This window comes from Coloeus monedula (genome assembly GCF_965178545.1).
Source record: "Coloeus monedula genome assembly, chromosome: 12".
NCBI lineage: Eukaryota > Metazoa > Chordata > Aves > Passeriformes > Corvidae > Coloeus > Coloeus monedula.
In genome coordinates this window covers 13,416,628-13,438,989 of record NC_138792.1, presented here as the reverse complement: position 1 = coordinate 13,438,989, position 22,362 = coordinate 13,416,628, and the positions used below count along the sequence as shown (strand labels likewise).

At 45.1% G+C, this 22,362-nt stretch overlaps 1 protein-coding gene across 1 annotated transcript; it reads right to left on the bottom strand.

Annotated features, from left to right (window-relative positions):
- Positions 1–741: 741 nt before the first annotated feature.
- Positions 742–19,701, bottom strand: VGLL1 (vestigial like family member 1; the record flags this gene model as incomplete). The annotated part of the gene is made up of 8 exons (XM_082289134.1): positions 19,682–19,701; positions 19,512–19,575; positions 18,701–18,930; positions 17,684–18,100; positions 15,545–15,604; positions 15,156–15,256; positions 14,833–14,903; positions 742–919 (listed from the first exon to the last, which is right to left on the bottom strand). The coding sequence occupies exons 3-8, from the start codon at positions 18,909–18,911 to the stop codon at positions 742–744; spliced, it is 1,038 nt and encodes a 345-aa protein (XP_082145260.1). The 5' UTR covers positions 18,912–18,930; positions 19,512–19,575; positions 19,682–19,701.
- Between the last annotated feature and the right edge of the window lie 2,661 nt (positions 19,702–22,362).

Sequence of the window (22,362 nt, the reverse complement as noted above, 5' to 3'; positions counted from 1 at the left end):
ATTATCAAGACATGAGCAATCTCCCAAGGCAGATTTGGCAGCTACTAGTTCAATCTTTTGCCTTCTTCTTCTGCATTACATCACAATCCCCCTGCCAAGGAAATATTATTGCAAATTACTCATCTTTTCCCAAATCTTTCACACATCAAGCTCCACAAGGCTCTCATCACAGGGCTTTCTTCACCACTACAGGAATCACCTCTGTGGCTCTTCACTCATCCCCTTTCAGCCTTTGCTGTCATTTCTCCTCTTTCCTCGTTGATCTTTGGATCCCCTGCAGGGGCTGTGCTCCAACCTTCAGATAACTAGGATCCCATTGGGGTCACACACAACCCCAAGGTGAGCAAGAGAGAGTGGCACTAAGTGCGTCAATGGCAGAAGATGAGCCAGGCAGGGTGAGCAGCCATAGGGGTGAGTGGCAGAAAAAGAACACTGCTCTGGCCTGAGAGTTCAGGGGAGGAAATCCTCAGCCCCTATTTGGCACTAACCAACCCCATGGAGAAGGCAGTACCGTGAACAGCAGGAATCTGTGCTCAGGTGGAAATTCACATGCAGCCATCTCAGTCTGGGAGCCCAACCAAGACACTGCATGCATGATCAGAGGCAGCAAAACCAATCTTGAATCCCTTGCAAAGCAATGCAGAAGCAGAGAAATGCTGCCTTCCATGCATGTATAGACACTGCAATGGTGTCACACAGCCCTTTTGCCTCGGAGCTGTAAGCCCAGGTGCTCTGAGCAGGTCATGTTGACATCACATGGAGCCCTTTCCCTGCACACTGCCACTCCTGCTGCAGCTGTGGCACGATGGTGGGAATGCTCACCTCAGTTCCAGCCCCAGCTTGCTCCTTGGCCAGGCTGAACACCTCCAGCCTTGGGGCATCATCTTGGTAACAAATCCACCATAAAATCCCTGTGAACCTGTGAGAGGAACAGCAGAGAGCAGAGAACAACTCTGCCATCTACTGATTCCCCCGGCTCCTCTCCCTGCCCCATCCATCCCTCCATCCCTGCCTCACACAGCCACCTGGAAAATTGTGGCTAAAAATGAAGGGTCTCCATGCTGGGATGTGACGCCACAGGAGATGCCAGAGAAGCCCTGAAGTCAAGCACACATCCTGCCTCACCTGCCCAGTGCCCCAGGGATGTGGTCACAGTTCAGGCTGCAGAGAAAAGAGCTTTGTGGGGAGAAGAGCAACGTAAAGCTGCAAAAGCTGCTGCTGACATAACAACATTCTTTGCACTCATGCAAGGGACAAGACCTGTTTAAAGAAAAGAGAAAGGCCAGTTTCCATAAAGCACTGATGCTTCAGGAATTCCTCTGTCTGAAGACACCTCAGGTGCAGGTTTCCTTTGCAAGGAAGTGGCACCTCATGATTGGTGAGTGTCTTGTCAAAGGTTCACAATGGCTTTCCTCACAGTCCATGCGAGCAGGGCTGGCTCAGTGTGTGCTCAACCCAAACACTGGCAGCCACGGCAGGGAAGAGTGGGTGACAGTCCCAAGCCAGTCTTGCAGCCCTGACACCATGACCAGAGCGGGTGCAAAGCCTGGGTTTGGGCTGAGCACTGACCTCACTCAGCTGATTCTCCTGATGGTCAAAGGAACATAGACAACCCCCCTTTTGTAGGAACTCCTGACTGGGCTGAGTACAGACACCCGAGCAGCACAATCAGCTCAGTGTCACCTCAGTAGTGAAATTAAAAGGAAACAAGACATAAGAAATATCCCTGGTGCTATGAAAACCACCCTGCCTGTGTGGGAAGGTACCTCATGGACTAAATCCTGGACACTGGGGCACTGCAAAGCAAAGGAGCTTTGGCTGTAGAGATTTGGGAAGACTCTCAATCTTAAGGACAAGAACATCACTGGCAGCACAGCGTCAGCTCATGCCTAAGTTCACACCTAAGCAGCACAGAGGCAGCTGTGTGTGATAAGTGGGAGTGTTGAAGCACCAGAAATTAATTTTCTCTTTTGTTTTCCTCTACAGCAGTGTCCTGGAGTACTGGGGTGCAGGATCTCCAAGGCTGAAGCACCAGGGCCTCAGCCCCAAATTCCCACCTCCACACCAAAGCTCCGAGAGGGTTCTGGAAAGGAAAATAGTGGCAGTATGACGACAAATGCCAAGTTTGCATCTCTGGGTCTGGGGACTGCTTCTCCTTGTAGCACTTGGGGTGTCCACCAGGTGGGGGATGGACACTCCCTGTGGCAGTGCTGCAGTGGGATGGTGTGACCAGACTTACTGACATGAGGGTCTTTAAGATTCTAAACAGTAGTTTCTCTTTCTAAACAGTGAGAAAGCTGAAACCATGGTTGCTGTGTAGATGAGCTGCCCCACCAATACCTTATTTTCCCAAGGCAGATTATTTCCTTTTCAACACAGGTATCAACGGCAAAAGGCTGGGTTGTGGCTTGAGCCCTCCTTCCTGCTGGCACACTGTTTCCATCACAGCCAGACACACTTGTCATCAGGAATACCTGCTTTGAATTTTATTCTTTTGGTCACCACCCAAAGATCTGCAGGTCTCCAAACACCCTGGTCAGATGTCTGTGCTAAGCATCCTTTCTGCAAAGGGTGCTGCGCACTTGAAAATGAGCAATGAGGACAACAGGGGTGGTCACGCATGGCACCTGGTGATGGCACAACATTGGATGGGCCAGTTCAGCATTCTCCTCTGCCCTTTTCAACGCAGAGGATATGCATTTCCAAGAGGTGGCTCCAGCCCGGGTGGATCACAGCCAGCAAGGCTCTGACATGCAAGCAGGACATCTCCAAGAGGATATTGCAGCCCCAGCTCCTGCATCCTGCTGATGCTGGGAGCAAAGCCATTACAGCTTCTAGGTACCTGTGGCTCTTACTGGCAGACATAGGGTGCTTCTCAGAGCTCACTGTCTCTTTACAGAGGCTGAGAGACCTCAGCTCATCTCACATTTACCACAGGGGCCAGAGGTGCATCCAGATAGTGCCCACAGAGCACCAGCCCTTCTTGGATCCCCACGCCTGGCTCCTCTCCCACCATACTCAGGCTGTGACGGGCTGGTGGCTGGAAACCCCTGAATGTGTCAGCAGCTTGCCAGAGATTTCCTGTAAGATATGGAAAAAATTGTGTAGAAAAAACAGAGAAACATGGCTTGTTCAAGCACTCTGTTTCAGGATATGATGGGGTTAAAAAACCCCCCAGACTGAGATGAGTATCCACATGCAGGTCCCCCAGGATGAAGTCACACCAGAGGGACAAGTTTCTCATGGAGAAGACCCCTGGAAACACATCTCATGCATAATAAATCAGACACAGAGCTATGTGCCTCATGGGTGGGTGCTAGTTGTGGGTCCAGATCGCCACATCAAATTGCATGGCCATGGGATTTCAACTTCTTTGCTGGTGCCCAGGCTCATCCAGGGTGCCCGACAGCACATCCCCACACCCCCTTGGAACAACCATGCCCTTACTTTCACTGATGAGAACTCACCTGAGGATAGACAGATGCTTTTCAGGACACACGTTTTCTTTCCAGAGCAGCTCCCTATAAGCCCAGGCTGTTGGACATATTTCTCCTCGCTCGCTTGAATGAGTCACCAAACCCCAGAGGCTGTAATTCCCTTTTAGCAGAAAAGTGACCTTATTTCAAAGTGGAAAATCTTTGGCCTAAAACCCCCTGCACACCCGGAGGGAAGTATTACACAGAGGTGATGTAGTCAGAGAGGCTTGAATGCTGGAATGGCCACTTGCTGCAAAACACAATGAAAGGAAAACCCCAAACATGCTGTTCAAGGAAAACATTACTGGCACTAAGCGTAAGGAAAGGGAAAAAAGGACCATTTCTCCCCAGTATTCAGGGAGGGGAAGATGAACATGCAACAATCACCATTTTGCTGAGCCACAAGAAAATCTACCCACGTAAGTATTGTGTTGTCATCTCTATGACAGTAATTGGGGGAATCATACCGGAAACCAAGTTCAGTGGTTGGACAGAAAGGAAAGCAAACCTAGAGCACATCCCAATCTGTTCTCTCAGCATCAGCCTCCTTACATCCCCTTTCAGGCCATGAGCCAGCCACGATGTGCATCCTGTTTGCCTTTGGGATCTGGGCATATAGATGGATCTGGAAGGCAGGACACTCACTTTCTCCTGCTGCCTGCGTCTGGTTGCTTATGATACCTTAGATAAGTCAGTTGGTCTCAATTTCATCACTGGTGAAATGAGGCATCTCTGCTGCTGGGAAGGGTAAAGATCCAGAGTTATAAATAGCCAAATGGATTCAGCATATATAGAAAAAAATCATTATGCCAGCTCTAATCTGCAGAGCAATATAATTTCAGGGTGGATTGAATCTCAGTGTGAGGCTGCAGGAAAAGCAAAATCTTTTTTTCCCCCAAGATGAGTCTGTTTTGGACACAATGGTAATTGCAGAGTGATATCCAAGTCCATATGTCAAAGTTTTTTTCATCTTAGCTTCCTTCCCTGTCTTGTTGAGTGGCTGGGTGGGCATCTGGCAGCCAAGGTCAACCCACCATGAGGTCCCAGCCCTCCCATGAGCTACTCTTGAGTTGCTACCCTGCAATGCAGCTCCTGAGGAACATCACTGCTCTTCCTGGCTTCCTTGCCCAGGAATTCACCCGGTTTTCAAACTGAGCTGAATCACTACAGCTAATAATGATGTACTGCAATGCTGAGTCCTAGTGCTGCCACAAGCACACAGCTGTGAAGCTCTGTTGCACTGACACATACAGAGTCTGTAAGTCACAGCCTGGATTTGGTGCAGAAAGGCAAATTTACCCCAAATTCCCTTCATAACAGCAGAGCATGCAGCCTCTGGGATGGTTGTTGGGGTCTTTGAAAAGCGGACTCGGGTGAGTTTTTTTAAGTTTTGCAGGGCAAGAAAATCAATGGAACTGAAAGTCAGTTCACACCACAGTGCCCACCCATGCAAAATTATCATGAACCACAAAACCAGGTAATTACACAACCTCCTTCTAATGTTTACCACATTCATTTTCTGAGCACTGGCTGCTGCATAAAGCAGCCTCAGAAGACTTTAGGTAGAAAAGACCTCTTGGTCTGCAATGGGCAGAAAACCCATTGAGCTTGTCCCAGAGGGTAGAAGCACAGGATTCAGGTCTCTGAGAATGAGCCCCAGTTTTCAAATAAGAAAGTGTTTTGTACAAACCCAGAGCTCTCACATCACCTTCCTTCACATACCTGAGATCACAGGGAGAAGATGTAAAGCAAGTTTTCCACCCTGTATGGTGAGGATGGACAGGCATCTCCCAGGAGACTAGAGCCTGAGGTTCAAGGTACCTGGAAAGAACTATATGGAAAGGCCAGATGGCAGGCAATGGGCATCTCTAAGACAAACTATGTCCTTTTAGCCCATTCCAGGAGCTGCCAAACACTGTCCCCACTGATATCCACACCAGGTTCTCCAGGTTCTCTTTGGTCATGGCCAAAGGCACTATCACACAGCAAAGATGTGGATAATCACTCCTTGCTCTAAGTAGATTTACTAAAACCGTGAGATATCCCTCTCCAGACTTGGGAAGAAGCACAATTTACAATCCCTTCGCACAGGTGGGGACATGCCACAGGGTGGGGACCCTTCTTGCATGGCACAGGAGCAGCAACATTCCCTGGAAACCTCCGCTGCCATGTCCTCTTCACAGCCTTGGATAACCCGTGTTCATAGGATGGGGCAAATTTCTGCTCCATCGCAGAATGAGGAGGAAATTTCTTCCCTAACAGCCACCACTACAACCCTTTGCAGCGTGGTGGCTCCTGCTGGGTGGCAAGGTGCCAGTGAGTCATTCATAAAATTATGCCTCAGGTAGGAAAAAGGTGAGAGCTCTGCATGGGAAATTAAATGCTCTTGAAGTTCCGTAGCTGTCCTGGGGATACTAACATACAAAATTAATGAGGAACCCTTGAGGGTTTCATACATCTGTCCAATGTGCAGCCTTGGTGAGCACCAAACCCCAGCACTTGCAGCTATGAGATGTGACTAAGGCCAAGGAAGCACTGACCAGACACAATTCCTGAATTTCTGTGTCCCTGCAGGGTGTGGTGGTGGCAGGAGCTCTCCCCTGGATTGGCAGCACATTGCCCAGTGGTTTTGGTCCACACACACAACATTAGAGGATGTGAGATGGGGTAGCATGATGCTCAGCACACACCATCACACAGATCAAGGGCTGGATTATAATTCCAGCCCAGCCCAGCTGGAGCTCAGGAGACACCAGGCATAAAAGCCATCCTACATTAAGATCACAGCTGCAATGCTGACCTCCAAGAATAGCTGACAACCAAGGAAATGAAGGATCCACCTTGTCCACATCAAAGTTTGCCTGTAACTTCCTACACTGGAGGTTACATCCAGAGAGCTGCGTTTAGGAGAGACCTGTGCTTCCTGCTGTCCCCCACAGCATCCCTGAGCTGGGAGCACCACAGTTTGGTCACACACTGCAACAGAAACAGTTCTTTCTCCTTGCTTCACCTTGTCTGATTCTTGCCAAGCTGCTCTATAGCTTCCACTTCCTTAGCCTTGAGAATTCACTGGTTTTACTGATGCAGTGCAGTAATGTGGCACTTTTCCAAGCTAAACCTGATGGAAGTTTGCTTCCCACACTGCACTGTTTGACAGCAGCTCTGGGACATAGCATGGCTCCCTAGGAAGCAGTGGTAGCTGTTAGAGCCTGGACCTTAGGAAGAAGATCTGGCTTGCCTGCAGTCTGTTACTGTCACCTTTTGAGGACTAAGGCATATGCAAAGCACTGTGCCTGGAGCAGGCATGAACTTCGCATTATCCCTCTTCCACTGGGCAATGCAGGCGGCTTTACCAAGTATCTTTCTCTATTATCAAAAGGCAAAAGGTAGTATTTGTGTTCCTTGCCCTAAACCATTACTTATTCTTGGGCCTTTTGCTGTTTATACAGCCAATATACTGTTCAAAGACTGCAGCAGTAGCAGAGTGTGACAAATGTCAAAGTCCTTGCGTTTACTGAGCATGTTTGTAATCTGAACATCTCCAGATGAGCCTTGTACTGATGGAGCCTCTTGGAATTACCATGCCAGCATCATGACGTGGCATCTGTCACCCAGGAGCTGCACCATGTATCTCTCACAAGCCCCAGCAGCACCATGAGTGCACTCACAAACCAGAGGCAAACTTCATGGCACGCGTGCAAATACATTGCACACCTTCAGGCACACAGAGTGATAATTGCCAGGTGCTGGAATGTGCAGAAGCAGCCAGACATTTGGATTTGCTGTTTTGACTGTTCTCACTCTCCTTGCATTGTAGTGGTGGAAGTAACACAAACCAGGAAATAAAGAGAAAAACCCTGGAAAGCAAAGAGAGATGCAGTATTTGTTTGATCCAATGACACAGGAGACTACTGCACATGTGTGAAGACCTGTTGCAAAAAAATACATATATAACAGGGTGAGATCAAGCAACCTTCCTGACTGAGCCATACTGACACAGCTAGACTGCCCAAGTTAAGAGGAGATGCTCATCCTCTGACCCTGCCACCCACACACCAGCAGCACCCAAGCACAACACAGAAGCCCAGCAATCCCTGGAGCATCACTGCAGAATGAATGATCACATCATAATCACTAATACTATTATTTTTCCAAAGAGATCAGCTAGGAATACATTAAATTTCTTGAAGAGAGATTTAGGGAGATCCAAGCTCTGAAAACAAACAAAAAAATAGTGGATCACATTTGTCCCCGGATAGTCAGTTACACTGAGCATTCAGGAAAAATGTAAGACCAGACTTATTTCCTCCATGGGCAGAAACAGCATCTTCTTTCATGCCATAAAGACTACAGGCTCTCAGTATTTTTCCTGTACGCTAGATGAATGAAATAGAGCTACTTGATTTTAGAGCCACCAAGGAATTAGACTGAAGTGATTGAAGCCATTGCTTCTGAAGGGTTCTTAGAGAAGTCCAGAAACAAACCAGATCTAAATGCAGGCTTGCAAGAAGGGCTCTTAGTTTCACATCCAACCACATTTAATCATGAAAACCCAAAAACTGGTTATTACCTGAATAATTTATCCAAACCTACTTCTGAATAATCATAAATAATCAAAGTAGCTGTCAGCCGAGACAGCCTCAAGAACATGCATCAAGAGCCAACATAACAGCTTAAAAAATCCTGCAAATGCTTAGAATGATTTGACTCATTTAATTGCTTAAATGAAGCCAAAATCCAATTTAATGACACCCTTGTAGACAAAGAATATGTCACAAATAATGCATCAACAGAAATACATGTTTAACACAAAGAAGTAAAACTGGTTTTGCAGCAGATGCTCATTTACGTATGTATCGATTTAATTGCAGATTTCTCTCCCTCCTTTCAGGATTGCTTAAAAAGATGAACACAATTCCAGAACTGCACAAACTGAGCCAGAGAGACTAGAGACACTAATTTCTTCCTTTGGTCGTGCCTACAGACATGTGCAACATTCCTGCTCTTATTGACATAAACAAACTCAGAGGCATGGGAAGGACTGCCACAGCTGCAGCTCCTGATGTTCCTCTGCATCTGAGGGAGCCTGTGTCTGCCTTCATAAGCATAACAGGCAGAATCAGGCCAGGAAATCCTGGGCTTTTCAGTCTGCATTAAAGCAGGTTTCTGTGCCTGCTGCAGCTGTGTGTATTAGAGACCAGGGCATGGATTTGCACAGGGGTATAAACCTGGCTCTGCGTTCTCGTGCTCCCCAGTTTGCAAAACCACAGAAAGCATTTTTCCCAGGCAAGGAGGAGCAATAGAGAAGGCTCTTATTTTCCTGAAACCCCTCCCTTCCCAAGCTTCTTCATAGAGACAGGCAGCCGTTCTCACTAGTCACTGTTACACAGTTGTTTTGTGCCCTGCAGCCTGTCAGTGTGGGAAAACTGCCTGGAATCAGAGCAGCCTGGCAGTCTGCTGCAGCACCAGCTCTGCAGGATAATCCCAGAGCTGCTTCCCAAACTGTCATTTCTCACCAGTATTTTCAGGCTGCTTTCCTGTGAAGCAAGAAAAAAGACCCAAACCCCAAATAAACCCAATTCCTTTTTGGGATATCTCTAGCCAGCCTGTGGGCAGACAACAGGTTTCTGTGCAGGCAGGGGCATCCTTCCTTGTGCCTGTGCCAGGAGAATGCTGCCCAGGATGCCTTGCAGGGATGAGGCACATCCCTGACTTTCTGTCTGCCCAGGTCTGTGAGCTCCACTGTGGCTTTGTCTCCTGATCCCATTGTCCCACCATCCCATGGGTGTTCCTGTGAGACGAGCCCCACAACAGTGTGTTTTTAAGGGCAGACCTAGAAGCCTCCTCATCAGACCCAGCTCATCCTCCAGCCCTGTCCTGACTCATGCCCTGTCAGCAGCTCAGCCCCAACTTGATGGGGAAGGAGCCCCACTGACCACCTCTGTTCAATGTACCACCTTAGAGGTGATACATGTGGATTTTATGCCTTAAATCCATCTAATAAACCAAATTCTCTGTAATAATTTTTTTGCAGGAGACAGTAGTGCAACCATGATCTTGCTCCTACATATTTGAACAAACACAGAAAAACAGTCCCAATCATCCAGGGCAGGTGTTGGGCAATCATTTCATGCTCTGCAAATGTAGAGGTCAGCAAGAGGGTGCTTAAATCCTGCATGGAGCAGAGTGGAAACAGGCCCAGCCTCTCCTGCCCCTGCTCTTTTAGTCAGAGTAAATCACCTTAGTGCTACACAGCAAGTTTGGTTGTTGGGCATCCAGAAGTGGCACAGTCCTTAACTGCTGTTTTTCTAGCAAAGTCCCTTTGTCATTCGCAAGCACAATAATGCCTGACTGTTCTTTGCACACTTCCAGTCAGCAGCCATTAGTGCAACCTTGGGAAGGGGAAAAAAAGAGTTTTCATGCTAATCTTTTCCTAAAATGTGGCACAAATCCAGCACCAACGAACAACGTGGGGTAAGTGGAACTGTGACAGCATCACATGCCTCAAGTGTCTTGGTTATGTGACAGCTTGACTAAAGCCAGGAAGTTTACCTTAAAATCTACTTAGTCTACCTTAGAAAAGAAAAACCAAACAACTTTGTGCATTAAAAAGTCCAGCTGGAGAACTTTCCTTATTGCCTATCATTTTTAATTGGCTGATGTGTTTTTCCCCTGGAGTGGGTTGAGCACAGTATCCAGGCTACACACATTGTACCTTGGCTGGGGAGCTGCATATGGCAACTTCTCTTACATATCATTTATCCAGCACGTTTGAGACTTGATATTTGGGCAGTTCACATGAAGCCCGTGGAGTGTGGGTGCATCTCCACTGCTCTCCAGGCACAGGATGACAGTGCCCAACAGACAGCTGGTGCAGGATTATTTTAGGCTGTACTCAGTCACCAGCGATGCCCGTTGGGTGTTCAGTACATTCAGTTTCCTTCCATCCACTCAATTTGTTTTTCTGTTTGGCAGAGGGATCTATCTAAAGTGACATCGCGCTCTGGGAAAACACAGTATTGGGAGTTAATTGAGTGCTTTATAATTCTGAGCTTAGAAACTTTTTATTTTTGTGGGGGAAAGAGCTGTTATTTTATCCCTATCTCAGATAGAAAGGTCATAATCAGGAGCTGTAATACTGCTGTATTCCAGAATGAAATGCTGTTTGATAATAGTTTTATAAGCCTGCGCTGATTCCAGCATTAGCCTTTTGGAGAAAGAGAGGTGGGGAAAACACAAATGTCCCTGCTCAGACACAAATCCAGAGCTTGCAAATCCCAGGTTGGGACAATGGAATGAGATGGGGGTACAGAGGTGAGGATGAAGGTCATGGAAGCAGCCACCTTTCTGAGGGCTTTGCTGCACCCAACTTAACCCCCACCTAGAAACCAGGCTTGGGGAGAGCACGAATCACAGCAGTGAATTCCTGGCACTAGGCTCAGCCAGGTTCATGGTGGCTCACAGGGGACCCTGGGCACTCCTGCTGAACCCTGGTCCTGCGGAACACCGCATCTGAGTTGGCTCACATTGGCTCAGCCAGCTCCATTACAGCTCCAGTCACCTGCAAACATCCTCTGTGCTGTTCTGGAGAGCCCAGCTGCTGCCTGCCCACCTCTCAGCTACCCTTGCACCTCCTCAGTAAATTGTGATCTGTAGGATGTGACCTAGAGCAGCTGCTTGTGCAGCAATATTGTCAGAGCAGTAACCCTCTGACATGGCCCATGATACTGAAACCCCTCCCAGATACCAAGGCACCAAAACCAGCAGTTTGCACCAGTTTTCTGCTGAAATCCTCCAAGTGTAATGATATATGCTAGCTCAGAGGAGTACCAAACTCTCAGTGGGCCAGCAGCTAAGTGGAATAGAGCCCTGAGCCCAAAACATGCAGTGTTTTAAACCAGACACTGCATGAAAACAACACAGAACAAAGTGTCGCAACACTTTTTCCCTGGACCAGGATTGCTGCGCTTGGTACAGCCTGCCAGAAAAGAGAACTAAAACCCACAAGCCGGTTGAAAATTCCAGTGATGACTGAATGTTTACCAAAGGCTACAACATGCCACATGGGTACATGAGGTGTCCCTCACTCACCTGGGAGGGGACAAATTAATTGACACCCAAACAAAAATGAAAGCAAATGAAAACTTGTGTTCCCTTCTTTGAAAGTGATGAACATTGCTGCCTTTATATATATATATATATATATATATAAAACACTTTAGGTTTTTCTTTCATAGCAAAAGAATCTCTCTTGTTTGTCACTGCAGTCTGGGACTATTTTTAACTCTAATGAGTGACTAAAGCAGGGTGGAGTAGCTAAACCAGCTCGCTGCTCCCAGCCACCCACAAGGTTTATCCGACCCTCAGAGGAAGACCTGGACCAGGGCCAGCTCATGTGAGGAGTCAGAGCTTGCAAGACGCCTGCAAAGTGTCTGCGTCCTGGGTCACACATGGTGGAAAAAATGCACACCAGTTCGTTCCTGCAGCTGAGTAAAAAAAGGCCCAGACTCCACACAGGGCAGGCATGTCCAATGCTTGACATAAATCTCTGAGACTAATGCGTCTCAGCAATGCGTTAATCTCTGACCAGAGCTCATAGAGCATGGAGCTGGCATCGCATCTGCCCATCAGAAAAAGACAGGACAAAAGCCATCTGTGCAAACAAGTTATTCCTGGACTAGAGGACACCCAATCAAAGGCAAGTAGTGGTTTCTCACAGAGAAATTAATAGAAAATCATGAAATCATTACGGTTGGAAAAATCCCCCAGAGCATCAAGTCCAATCATTAATCCAGCATCACTGTGTTTCACCATTAAACCACATCCCCAAGAGCCACATCCACACACTTTTTGAACACTTCCAGGGATGTAACACGTGGCCCCTTTCTATCCTTCAGAATGGTCGCTGCAGAGGCCCATTAGCATTCAGGGAGTCAGAAGCTGTTGAAAAGGGAACATCCAGTATCCCTTCTCCCATCACCTCCAGGACTGCTGCATTCAGAGGAGGGATGGAAAATAACTGTGGGAAGTACCAGATGGCAGCTGCTGGATGCAGTGTCCCAGCTGCCAAGTCCTTCCCAGGAAGGAGAGTACGTACTGAATGGGAATGAAGACACAGTCACTGGAACATGACGACAGCAGGACAGCACAGGAACACAGCAACAGCCTGGGCTGGAGAGCAAGAAACACTCCACTCTGGACAAACAATATTTTAGAGGAGCATAGATGTGTATCTATATTGTTTTAATCCATACACATATAAATAAAAGCCTATCTGATGTAGAGAACTTCTGTGAAACGCTCAAAACTCTATTATACTAAAACATTAGAGGCAAATTGGAGCGATGGGTTAACAATGGTTATTGCAGAAGAGCAGTGAGACGCCATAAATGCAGGCACACTCTGGTGCACGGTGCTGTGGTGGTGTAAGACAAAATGCCAAAGTAGCAGAGCCTCTGTGCCGCAGCTTTATATTCCATCCTCATTTCTCTAAAAGCCAGGGAGGAGAGCAAGTATCTGTGTGCCTGGTGTGAAGCCTGCGCTGCCAAGGGGTCCAGAGACCTTTGGGCTACTTGGACACTTGCTCCCTTTCTCCAGGTCTGCAGACAGCTGGACACTGAGGACACAAACCTTGCAGCAACGGCTCACAGCGTTACCCTGTCAAGGCAGATGCCTCATGTTCTTGCAATAAGGGACATGCATTTAAAAACAATTGCTTTCCCCCCCCCCACACTGTCCAAACCCACTTGGCTGATTCACCAGCACGAAGGACTCTATAAGCAGTCTTGAATATTTCCCAGCTGTAACATGCCCAGAACCAAATTGTTCAAGGAAGCACTACATTTAAGAGCATTTAAATCTACTGTCTTCTCAGACCTTGCACAGAAATTACATAAGCATTTTCCTTTGGAAGGGATAGAAGAGGAAGAAAAAAAATACTTCAATATTTTGAAGCAATAGAATTATAATTCGCTAGACTTATAGCACATGCCAGTAAGACAGATGTACAGAGCACAGCTTGGAAATCTTGGCTTTGGCCCACAGAGGAAGTCAGATTATATTACAATGTAGCCTTAAAAATCAGGGAATCAAGTGATTTGGGATAACAAAAGAAAACTACTTGGAAAAGTATTCTTAAAAGAGAAGAAAGGTATTTTTGTAGAAATATTAAAAAAGAGTGGGTGTTTTTTTCAGTGCTCATCTATAGGGAGACGGGATATTGGTGTATCTTTTATTAATTTAGTTAAAACAGAATTTTAACTAAATCTTGTGATCTCAGATTGATCTAGAGCAGGTAACTTCTAGAGCAGACCTGTAAAATTAAAAAAAATTCATTTTAAAATCTCAGTTTGTAAATTAGTACCTGATGTTACTAAACTCACATTATTTATAAAATTACACAAGGTGTTACAACTGGAGCAGTGGCAGCAGAGATATCTGGTGCAACAGTCACAAACACTTACACCAGCTCAGGATTTGTTCTATAAAATCACAAGCTCTGTGATCTCAGAGGTCAAATTGCCTTACGCAACTGCATAGAGCTGTCAGAAAATGCTAATCATGCTCCATTATATTGTATTAATGTATAACAAATGGAGAAGGAAAAAATAAACCCAAAGAGTTTATTTACACCTGCAGAGAGGCTGGGAAAATAGAAGAGTCCTACCCACAGCTTTTTGCTGAATGGTATTTTAATTGTACTCAGTGAGAATCCAGGTTTCCTCTCAGAGCTACTGTGAATTCACTGCTTTCTAGAGGATGATTATACATTAGTGAGACGGCGAAACAGAGCCTTCAGGCACAGGCATATTATATAACTTCTAAAGAGTATCCCTGGGATCCCTGAAGGCAAGTATGGTTACAAATTGCTGCACTTTCAAAACATAAATAAAATAATGTGCTTTACTAGCCTGTGGTTGAAGTCTCTCGCAAGTGGTCTAAGACTATTTTAAACAATACTGAGATATCAAATCAAGCTAAGAAGCTGCAGCATTGAATTTATGCTAACTGCATCCCTGCACTTATCGGTTATCAGCTGCATTGATAAGAATTGTGCTTCTTATCAGGAGATGGTAAATGAATAAACACAGAAAGATTAAAAAGTGCAGGAATCCTTTCAAGAGGGCTACATGAAAAGTCTTAAATAGACAATATATCACCACAACAAACATACTGTCAGGTTAATACCACAAACATTAGAAATTATTTACTGTATAGAAAAGGATTATTTTGTCATTCCCCAAATAGTAAATAGTACATGTATTCTTCCAGCTGAGAGAAAAACACAGGATAGCTGCAGTTCATTTCGTCTTGATTCACAGTTGCAAATAATAAAAGTTCACAGAAATAACTTTACCTTTCCCAACAAAGTAGAAACATCCAGTTGCTAGAAGTACAAATCTCGTCTTCTGTCATGAATCTGAATACCTGAAAGACACAGCAGCATCAGGACAGTCAAACAGCACAGTCCTCACAATCTCTTAAGATGTCACGCAAACAAAATTGCACCTTTGGGTCTGGTGCAAAAGAGCCCTTACTAGAATAACCAGAATGACCCATTCAAAGTATCCGCAAAACACTGCACATCAAAGAACCGACACGGGGTATGACCAGTCTCAAGAGACCAATAAAAATATGGAAGCCTGAATGCTTTGGGAATAATTTCTTAGAACAACTCACCCAGCAGTATGGTGGGTTTGTTGGTGCAAACTGCAGCGGTGTTACCACATGAGTGCTTGAGGTACAATGCAAGGGCTGTTCTATCTTTCTGGGATCTGAAACTTGGACAGTGAGCGCAAAACACGCATTGTGAAATGGCAGCCTGATGGTATAAGCACAGAAACTAAGGTAGATGGGGTTAAAAAAAAAAAAAAGTATCTCATTTTAATATAATGTCATGTTTTTCTTCTTCTTTGTTAATGTAGTTATGGGGGGTGGTGGTTCTATCTGGGGGAAGAACAAGCTTTTGAAATACAGTCTGGAAGCAAACAAGGAAGCATCTTTAATGCCGCATGCATAGGCAAGGCTGCTGTCTGATTTGTTCCAAACCTGCTGGTTTCTTTACTCACCTGCAGTGGCATGACTTACACTGGGATTTTCTGAGCCGTGGTGAGAGCTTGATTTCCTCTCTTAAAAAAAAAAAAAATTAAAAATACCAGCAATGAGCAGATATTCAGCACAGAGCTAAAAGTAGACAGTAGTTACTAAAGAAACCTTGCGCTTTTGCAGCCCAGCCTATAGCACAGGTGCTGAGGAGCTCTGTGCTGGTCTGGCACAGCAACATACACTTCCAGAAATATAAATATCAGCTGTTCTTAAACATGACACAGAGCAAGAAGTATATTTAACAGATAGAGCCAAGAAACAGGGACTCCTACAGCCAAACTAAATGCACACATCCTAGGGATTTGCCAAAGACTTCCTGTGAACATGGACCAGCCACTTCTTATCTATCCTTGTTGGGTTGTTTGATAATCACAAGGATAGTGTTACATGTGTGGTGTTTAGAGGCTCCCAAATATTCAGAAAAGCCCTGTATACATCCTGAAAGCAAAGACTTTAATTGGTAATGGCTGGGGAATACTGAGCTCTTTAATTTCCTTTTCAATTTTTTCCCTCACTCATTTTCTTCCTGAATTTTTGGGAAAAAAAGTCCACTGTTTTTAGCAGTGTTTCCCTGTTTTCAACACAAAACTAATTTCATGAAATACCTCTTTTTCTGAATGAGTCAGTTCCTGGGGCTCCCAAGCGTTGATAGGCTCACATTGCCCCCTTGGGGGAAGAGGGCACCTTACCTTGTTCTTAAATGAAATCCCAGTTCAGAGAGTGTCTTTAATTAAACTCACATTCATTAGCTACACAAAGTCTAGGGCGAGTGCCTGTGCAACACATACACAAAACCTCTGCTCATATACCATGAGCAGAAAGTTTGCATTCCAGCTGAAGATACAGACATTCTCCCTTTACCATGCACAGACACAGACAGGCATTAGACATTCTAGCAGTAATAAGTTAACAAAACACCTACAGTCAGGGTCCTCATAACAACATAGCTCTGCTGTATCCTCAAAATAGATAAACCATAGATAAACTCCTGTTTGTATCTGCAGGCAGTCTTTAACCCACATTCTGCCAAAGTCCTGCTGATGCAGTTTCAAAACTGGGTAACCAGGAGATATTTCACAGCTGCTTATTTTTTGAAACCTAAGCCTCAGGATTGCTTCTTCACATGCCTGATCTTTTTTGTCTAGAAGCACCAGGTAGGATGCACTGTATTTTTTCAGCAGATTCCCTAAGCAATTCCACAACCCTTTTTCTTGGAGACCAGTGTCAAGCTGCCTGACTGGGGAACGCCCAGGAACACCAATGCAGATGTACCCCAACATGCATCAGTGCTTAGGCCAGGAAGTCTGACCCCAGAGAGCTTCTCAAAGGCAGAATTACTCACAAGGGAGCAATTTTATCCAGCAGATCTAGACACTGTGGGGATATAAATGAACTTCAGGTATCTTTCTGCTGTGTGCTGGTAGTACCTAGTATTGGGATTCCTAGTAATTGTGGATAATAAACAAGCAACAATCATCACTCTATGAATTTCATTAGCTCTGAGAAATCTGCAGGGAGCAGACACAGCCTTTGGCAGGCAGGGCAGCAGTGCCTCATGGCAGGGAGCTCTTAGCCAGGACGCAAGGCAAGGCTGGTCCACCGGCCCCTGTACCCTCATCATTCCAGCTACAGACAGACTGGGAGGGAGAAAAACCCCAGGCCATGTGGTAAGGGCTGCAGTTTCCCATCCTGTATTCAGAACATAATTAACAGCCTGCACAGTGAGAGAGGCTGCTCAGGGATCTTTCCTGGCCACCCCTTTCTGGTCCCAATGAGGGGGCGTGTGGTACACACAACACCTAATACCCATGGGTATTAGAGATCGTGATAGCACTGAATAAAGCTTATATTCACTTAAAATATCTCCCCAATGTAAGCCAGAAGGTAAAATATTGTGTGAGTAGGCAACGTACGTTTTTTGATTAACCCATACTACATGGGCTAATTGATCTCAAGTACCACAGTACATATCAGGGTTATCTACTGTAAAAGATTTCTGTGGGTTTGCCTGAAGTTGGATCCAGCTTGAGAAGCTTAGGAAGAGATGTCACTTTACATCAGATGCCATTAAAGAATAAAGTGATAGTAAGTTATTTTCTTACCTCCCCCAGGAGCTGAACTTTGACTCATATTTTGTAACCTGGCAGGTCCAGTCAAACAAGCAGAACTTGAGTGTTGCTTCATGGTGCATTCTTGCATGGATGCTAAGCATCTTTCCTGTTGCAGAAGGCCAAGAAGAGAACTGTATTTCCTGTCAGAGATCGGCTCATCAGCCACATGCAGGTCAGGGAGGGTGTGAGGATACACTGAACTGGTGACACTGGGAGTTCCAATTGGAGGGAAGGGCCATAAATCTGCAGGTTGAGCTGGATGACTCTGCAGAGATGATGGCTGGCACTGGCCTACCACACCAGCAGCAGAAAAATTCAGAGCAGAATTTGCCATGCTCGTTGCAGAAGATGACGGATATGGTTTGTAGCAATGTGAAGAGAAATTCCACTGATGGGGAGACATGCTGTCTACTTAAAAAGAGAAAAAAAGCATCTGAAGTCTCATCAATTCTTACTTTTTTTCCCCAAGGCAAATTCCAGTGGACTTCTAAGGGAATGCTACCAGATGGCATATTCATTTTTACAGAAATACATAATCACTTTAGTGCTGCTTATCTTAAACATCAACCACAAATTCATACTAAAAGCAGATTAAACTACCACCATCAAAGTTTCTACTAAGTATTAAATGTGTACTACACAACCACCAACTTCGGCAGGTTTTTGACAGTTGCAAGCTTGGACAAATAGATTTTTGTGAAGATGATAAGTTAAGTCATAATGCACTTATTGCTTCCAGCAGTGATGGAGAAGCTTGGCTGGAAAATGATGCTGGAAAACAATGACCTAGTCCTGCCAACAGGCCCGTGGAAAGCTTGGGAATCACTCCAGCAATCACAGGGATTTACCCAGGAAGTCCCAGCTACATAACCTAGGGCTTTACAAGCATGATTTTCTTGCCTTCTGTTTGCATGCAATTCCAAATTTAAGCTCAATGGATCTTAAATTCCTTAATGAAAGCCAGTCACCCCCATCCAACACCAGGCTCATATATGGAAAGGAGCTCACCGTTTTTCAGGACAACGGTCTCACCCTTGTGCTTTGTGCTCAGATCTTGGGGGTTCTTGGCATTGCTGAGAGCTCTAGAAAAATGTTCATCTACCATGCTGTTAATGTCCCCTTGGAAATAGGTGAACACGACGCTCTGAGATCCCCATTCTGTTTTCACAGGCTCTTTGCTTTTACTCAGCTTTGGGGAGAGCTTCCTTGTTTCTTCCATTTTCTATGACCAACAGTCCCTGCAAAAAAAACCAAAAAAACCAAAAAACCAAAACCAAAAAAACCAGACAGGTCAGAGAGACAATATTCAACTTCAAGTGCCTAGTGAGTGGTGAGCCCAGCTTCATCCCAAAAATGGTAGGGGCCAGAAGAACACTTACTAGTAGGATTAGATTCTCTGTGTTTCTGCTTTTTCCATGCACCTCTTCTTTCCTGATTTCCTTATGAGATACTTCTAAAATGAAATACTTGGGCATAATGGGCACATCTATCCACCAGCTGTCATTTCTCACCCTGACTTTATAATTTTGGGCTAAGGACCAAGTACCGTGCAAATGTGCCCTCATGATGGAACTGTGCTGGAAGAACTGAAACACTTAAAAAAAAATAATTCAGAGGTGGCACAATCCCTGAATGAAGTTCAGGGTGAACTTATCAAGATGTTTTGTCCAATTCTGATTTTTGTATTGCTCAAAAAACGTAATGATAGAGTGAAAAAAAACCCAAAACAAATAAAACAAGACCAACAAAAACCCCAAACCTCACTATACTCCATTAAAACTGAAAATAATAATTTTAGATAAGGTAAAGTCTGAAGTACCTTGACCACTGTCAGCACAGATCTCCAAAACAAAAGGACTTCTAAGAGTAATTAGTTGCTTAACCTGTTAGAAAAAGACATTCAGATTAAATCATTGGAAATTTAAATCATGGCAAATTCAAGTAAAAAAAAAACCAAACACCCAAAAACCAAACAACAAAAGAAATAACCTTTTCTTGTTTGAAACAAGTTAGTAGGAACATGGTGGGTCTGCCAGCTGCTTGAAACTTTGGAGCAAGACTAAAACACACTCTGGGTCAACCAGAATTTACAGGTTCAAGGCAGGAGCTCCACTAAAATAGCTTGCAGGAAGTCAACGGAAGACTATAAGACTCCTTTTTGTTCTCTTTAAAAATCTCTGCTGCCAGATATGGTAAGAGTAAGACAAGGAATGTCACTGCTTGCCCTGGAGAAGCATTGTTTTCACGTGTTTGTACAGCTTCTGGCTGCAAGGGAGCAAGTTCCCAGCCAGAGCTCACAAGTCCTGCTCTAATCAAAATCATATTTAGCAAGGCTCAGGTTACAAATGCAGTGAAGTGCCTGCTGTTTCTATTCAATTTTCCAGTCTCATTGTCAGCTCATGACACTGCACAGCATAATTGATTTACCATGGTAGCAAAAGGAAAGCTGTTATTTTTCAGACATCAGGGAAACCTTTAGCCAATAGCCAGTTGTACTGCACAAAACCTCATGAATCATTAGATATGTATTTCCATCCAACTAACCCTGCAATACACAGCACTGCTTAACCTAGTTCAACACATTTATCTGACTTCTTTCCTAGTCATAAATCCCCCAGTCCGCAGAAGCTTTCCAATTAGCATTGCACTAATTTTTGTCTCAAAGGATACTCTGAAGTGCCTGTGACGAGTGCCTTCAAATGGTTTCTCAGAATTTTCTTACACATGAAAAAAACTGTTCAGGCTGTAAAACAAGTATCCAGATATTAAGAAATATGAGGATGAAGGTTATCAAGCCATAATCTATCCCCATTTTAATGCTTAAGCCTTCACCTACAAACTTCTTGTCCATGTTTATTACTTGCTTCCATGTCTAGCTTTGCTTGTTACCTCCATCTCCCCCCATGTTCTCTGTTCAGTTCTCCCTGCTTCATGGTTACTTGCTCAGCCAACCCATATCTCCTGTCACCAAGAGTTACTCCTGCCAACTCATGTCCAAACTCGAGAGGTCCTTAGTCCTTATCTCAGGATTTCTATTGCATTGCTCCAGTTCCATCCTCCTAGATTCACCTAAACACAGCAGTGGGAATAGGACTGCAAGGCCACACTCTCAGAGTCATCTGATTCAGAAGACAGTCTTTCACAACTTTAAAACTGACCCAGCTTTCCCAGACACGGAAAACTTAAAACCAAAAAACACTTCTTCCCAATTTACAGCCACCTTCCCAAGGCCCATGAGGGGAAGCAGGAACTAGCACAACCCAGCCACCCAACTGGAAGGACTTTGAGCATGGGAAGAGACACTGGATTTTCCCAGTATTGTTTTAGAAAGCATCCTGTTGTTGAGGTTAAGGAACTTTACGGTTGCTCAGCTGGGGGCCAACACTTGCCATTGAAAATTCCAACCCAAGGAGTGAAAGCTTGGCAAAGACATGAGCAAGCAGATGGCCTGAGAAAGGACAAGGAGTCATATTGACAGCAAGAAGCAAAGCAGCTCTTCCTACTCTGCTCCAGCACTACACATCAACATACAATTTAGAAAGCATTAGCGCTGGCCCAGAGGATCACTTTTCCTGTTCTTCACTCAGTACAAGCCATTGTGTCTTTGTACCACTTTAACATGCATAACTGGCTCCTGACATTAATTCTGGGCTCCTTTAGCATAGTTTATTCATGTGCAGGAGCTTGTATGACTATGACCAATTACAACGCTGGAAAAATGGTATATTTTAAACAAAAAAAGGCCCTATATCTCTTTCCCACTGTTTCCCTTAAAAACCGCTTGTGCTTTCCAACAGGTAGCCAAAAGTAGGCTGGGTATAACCTAGGTTACATCTCAGTCCTCTCGGCGATCATATGCACATAAAGATTCTAAATGTCCCAGGAGACAGGACCTAAATTTGGAGCACTGTAGTCTTCTTTACCTGAACTTCCTATTATTCCATCATCCAGCACAAAGTCTGCAGAAGGCAGAAATCCTTCCAACTTGTGTCTGCCACAAACCATTGTCAAAATAGAGTAGAAGTGGAGCTCAGGATGAAATGGACCCAGCTCATATCACACTACTCTCAGAACGGGTTAAAAGTGGCAAAATAGTGCAAGTATTTGTCCAAGTTATTTCTCCCTCAGGTGGACAAGGACCCATGGTCAACACAGGCTTAAGAGTGGTGGCTGTTGACAGCTCACCACAAGAGCTAATACTTTACAATGTTTTTCACATTCCCCACCCTTGCCAGCAGTATTGATTTCCCATCACTGGAGCATCTGACAGGGAACTCTTAATTCTGGATTTCATGTAGCTCAAACCAGTGTAAAAACAAAAAAAATTCCCACCTCCCTAGTATTAAGCCACAATTTAACAAGCAGGCATTCCCTCTCATCAAGTTATCCCTCAAATAAGGGAACATTTGAAGAAGTTGGTGAGTTCTCCTACCTTAACTCACTGTCAGCAGCAGTGTCACACCAGTCAGATTTTCCAGATGTGGGACACTCATGTTGTGTCCAGCAGGTCGGGATTCTTTCTGGGCCCGGCCAGCTGAGTGCACTGCAGTGACTGCAGCAGAAGACAAGCCACATTCATGAACTCCCCACACTTTCTAGCCTCCAGCTGCGCAGAACGAGGCGTTTCCTTCAGCCTATCTGCTAAGAATGCATGAAATGCACTCCAACGA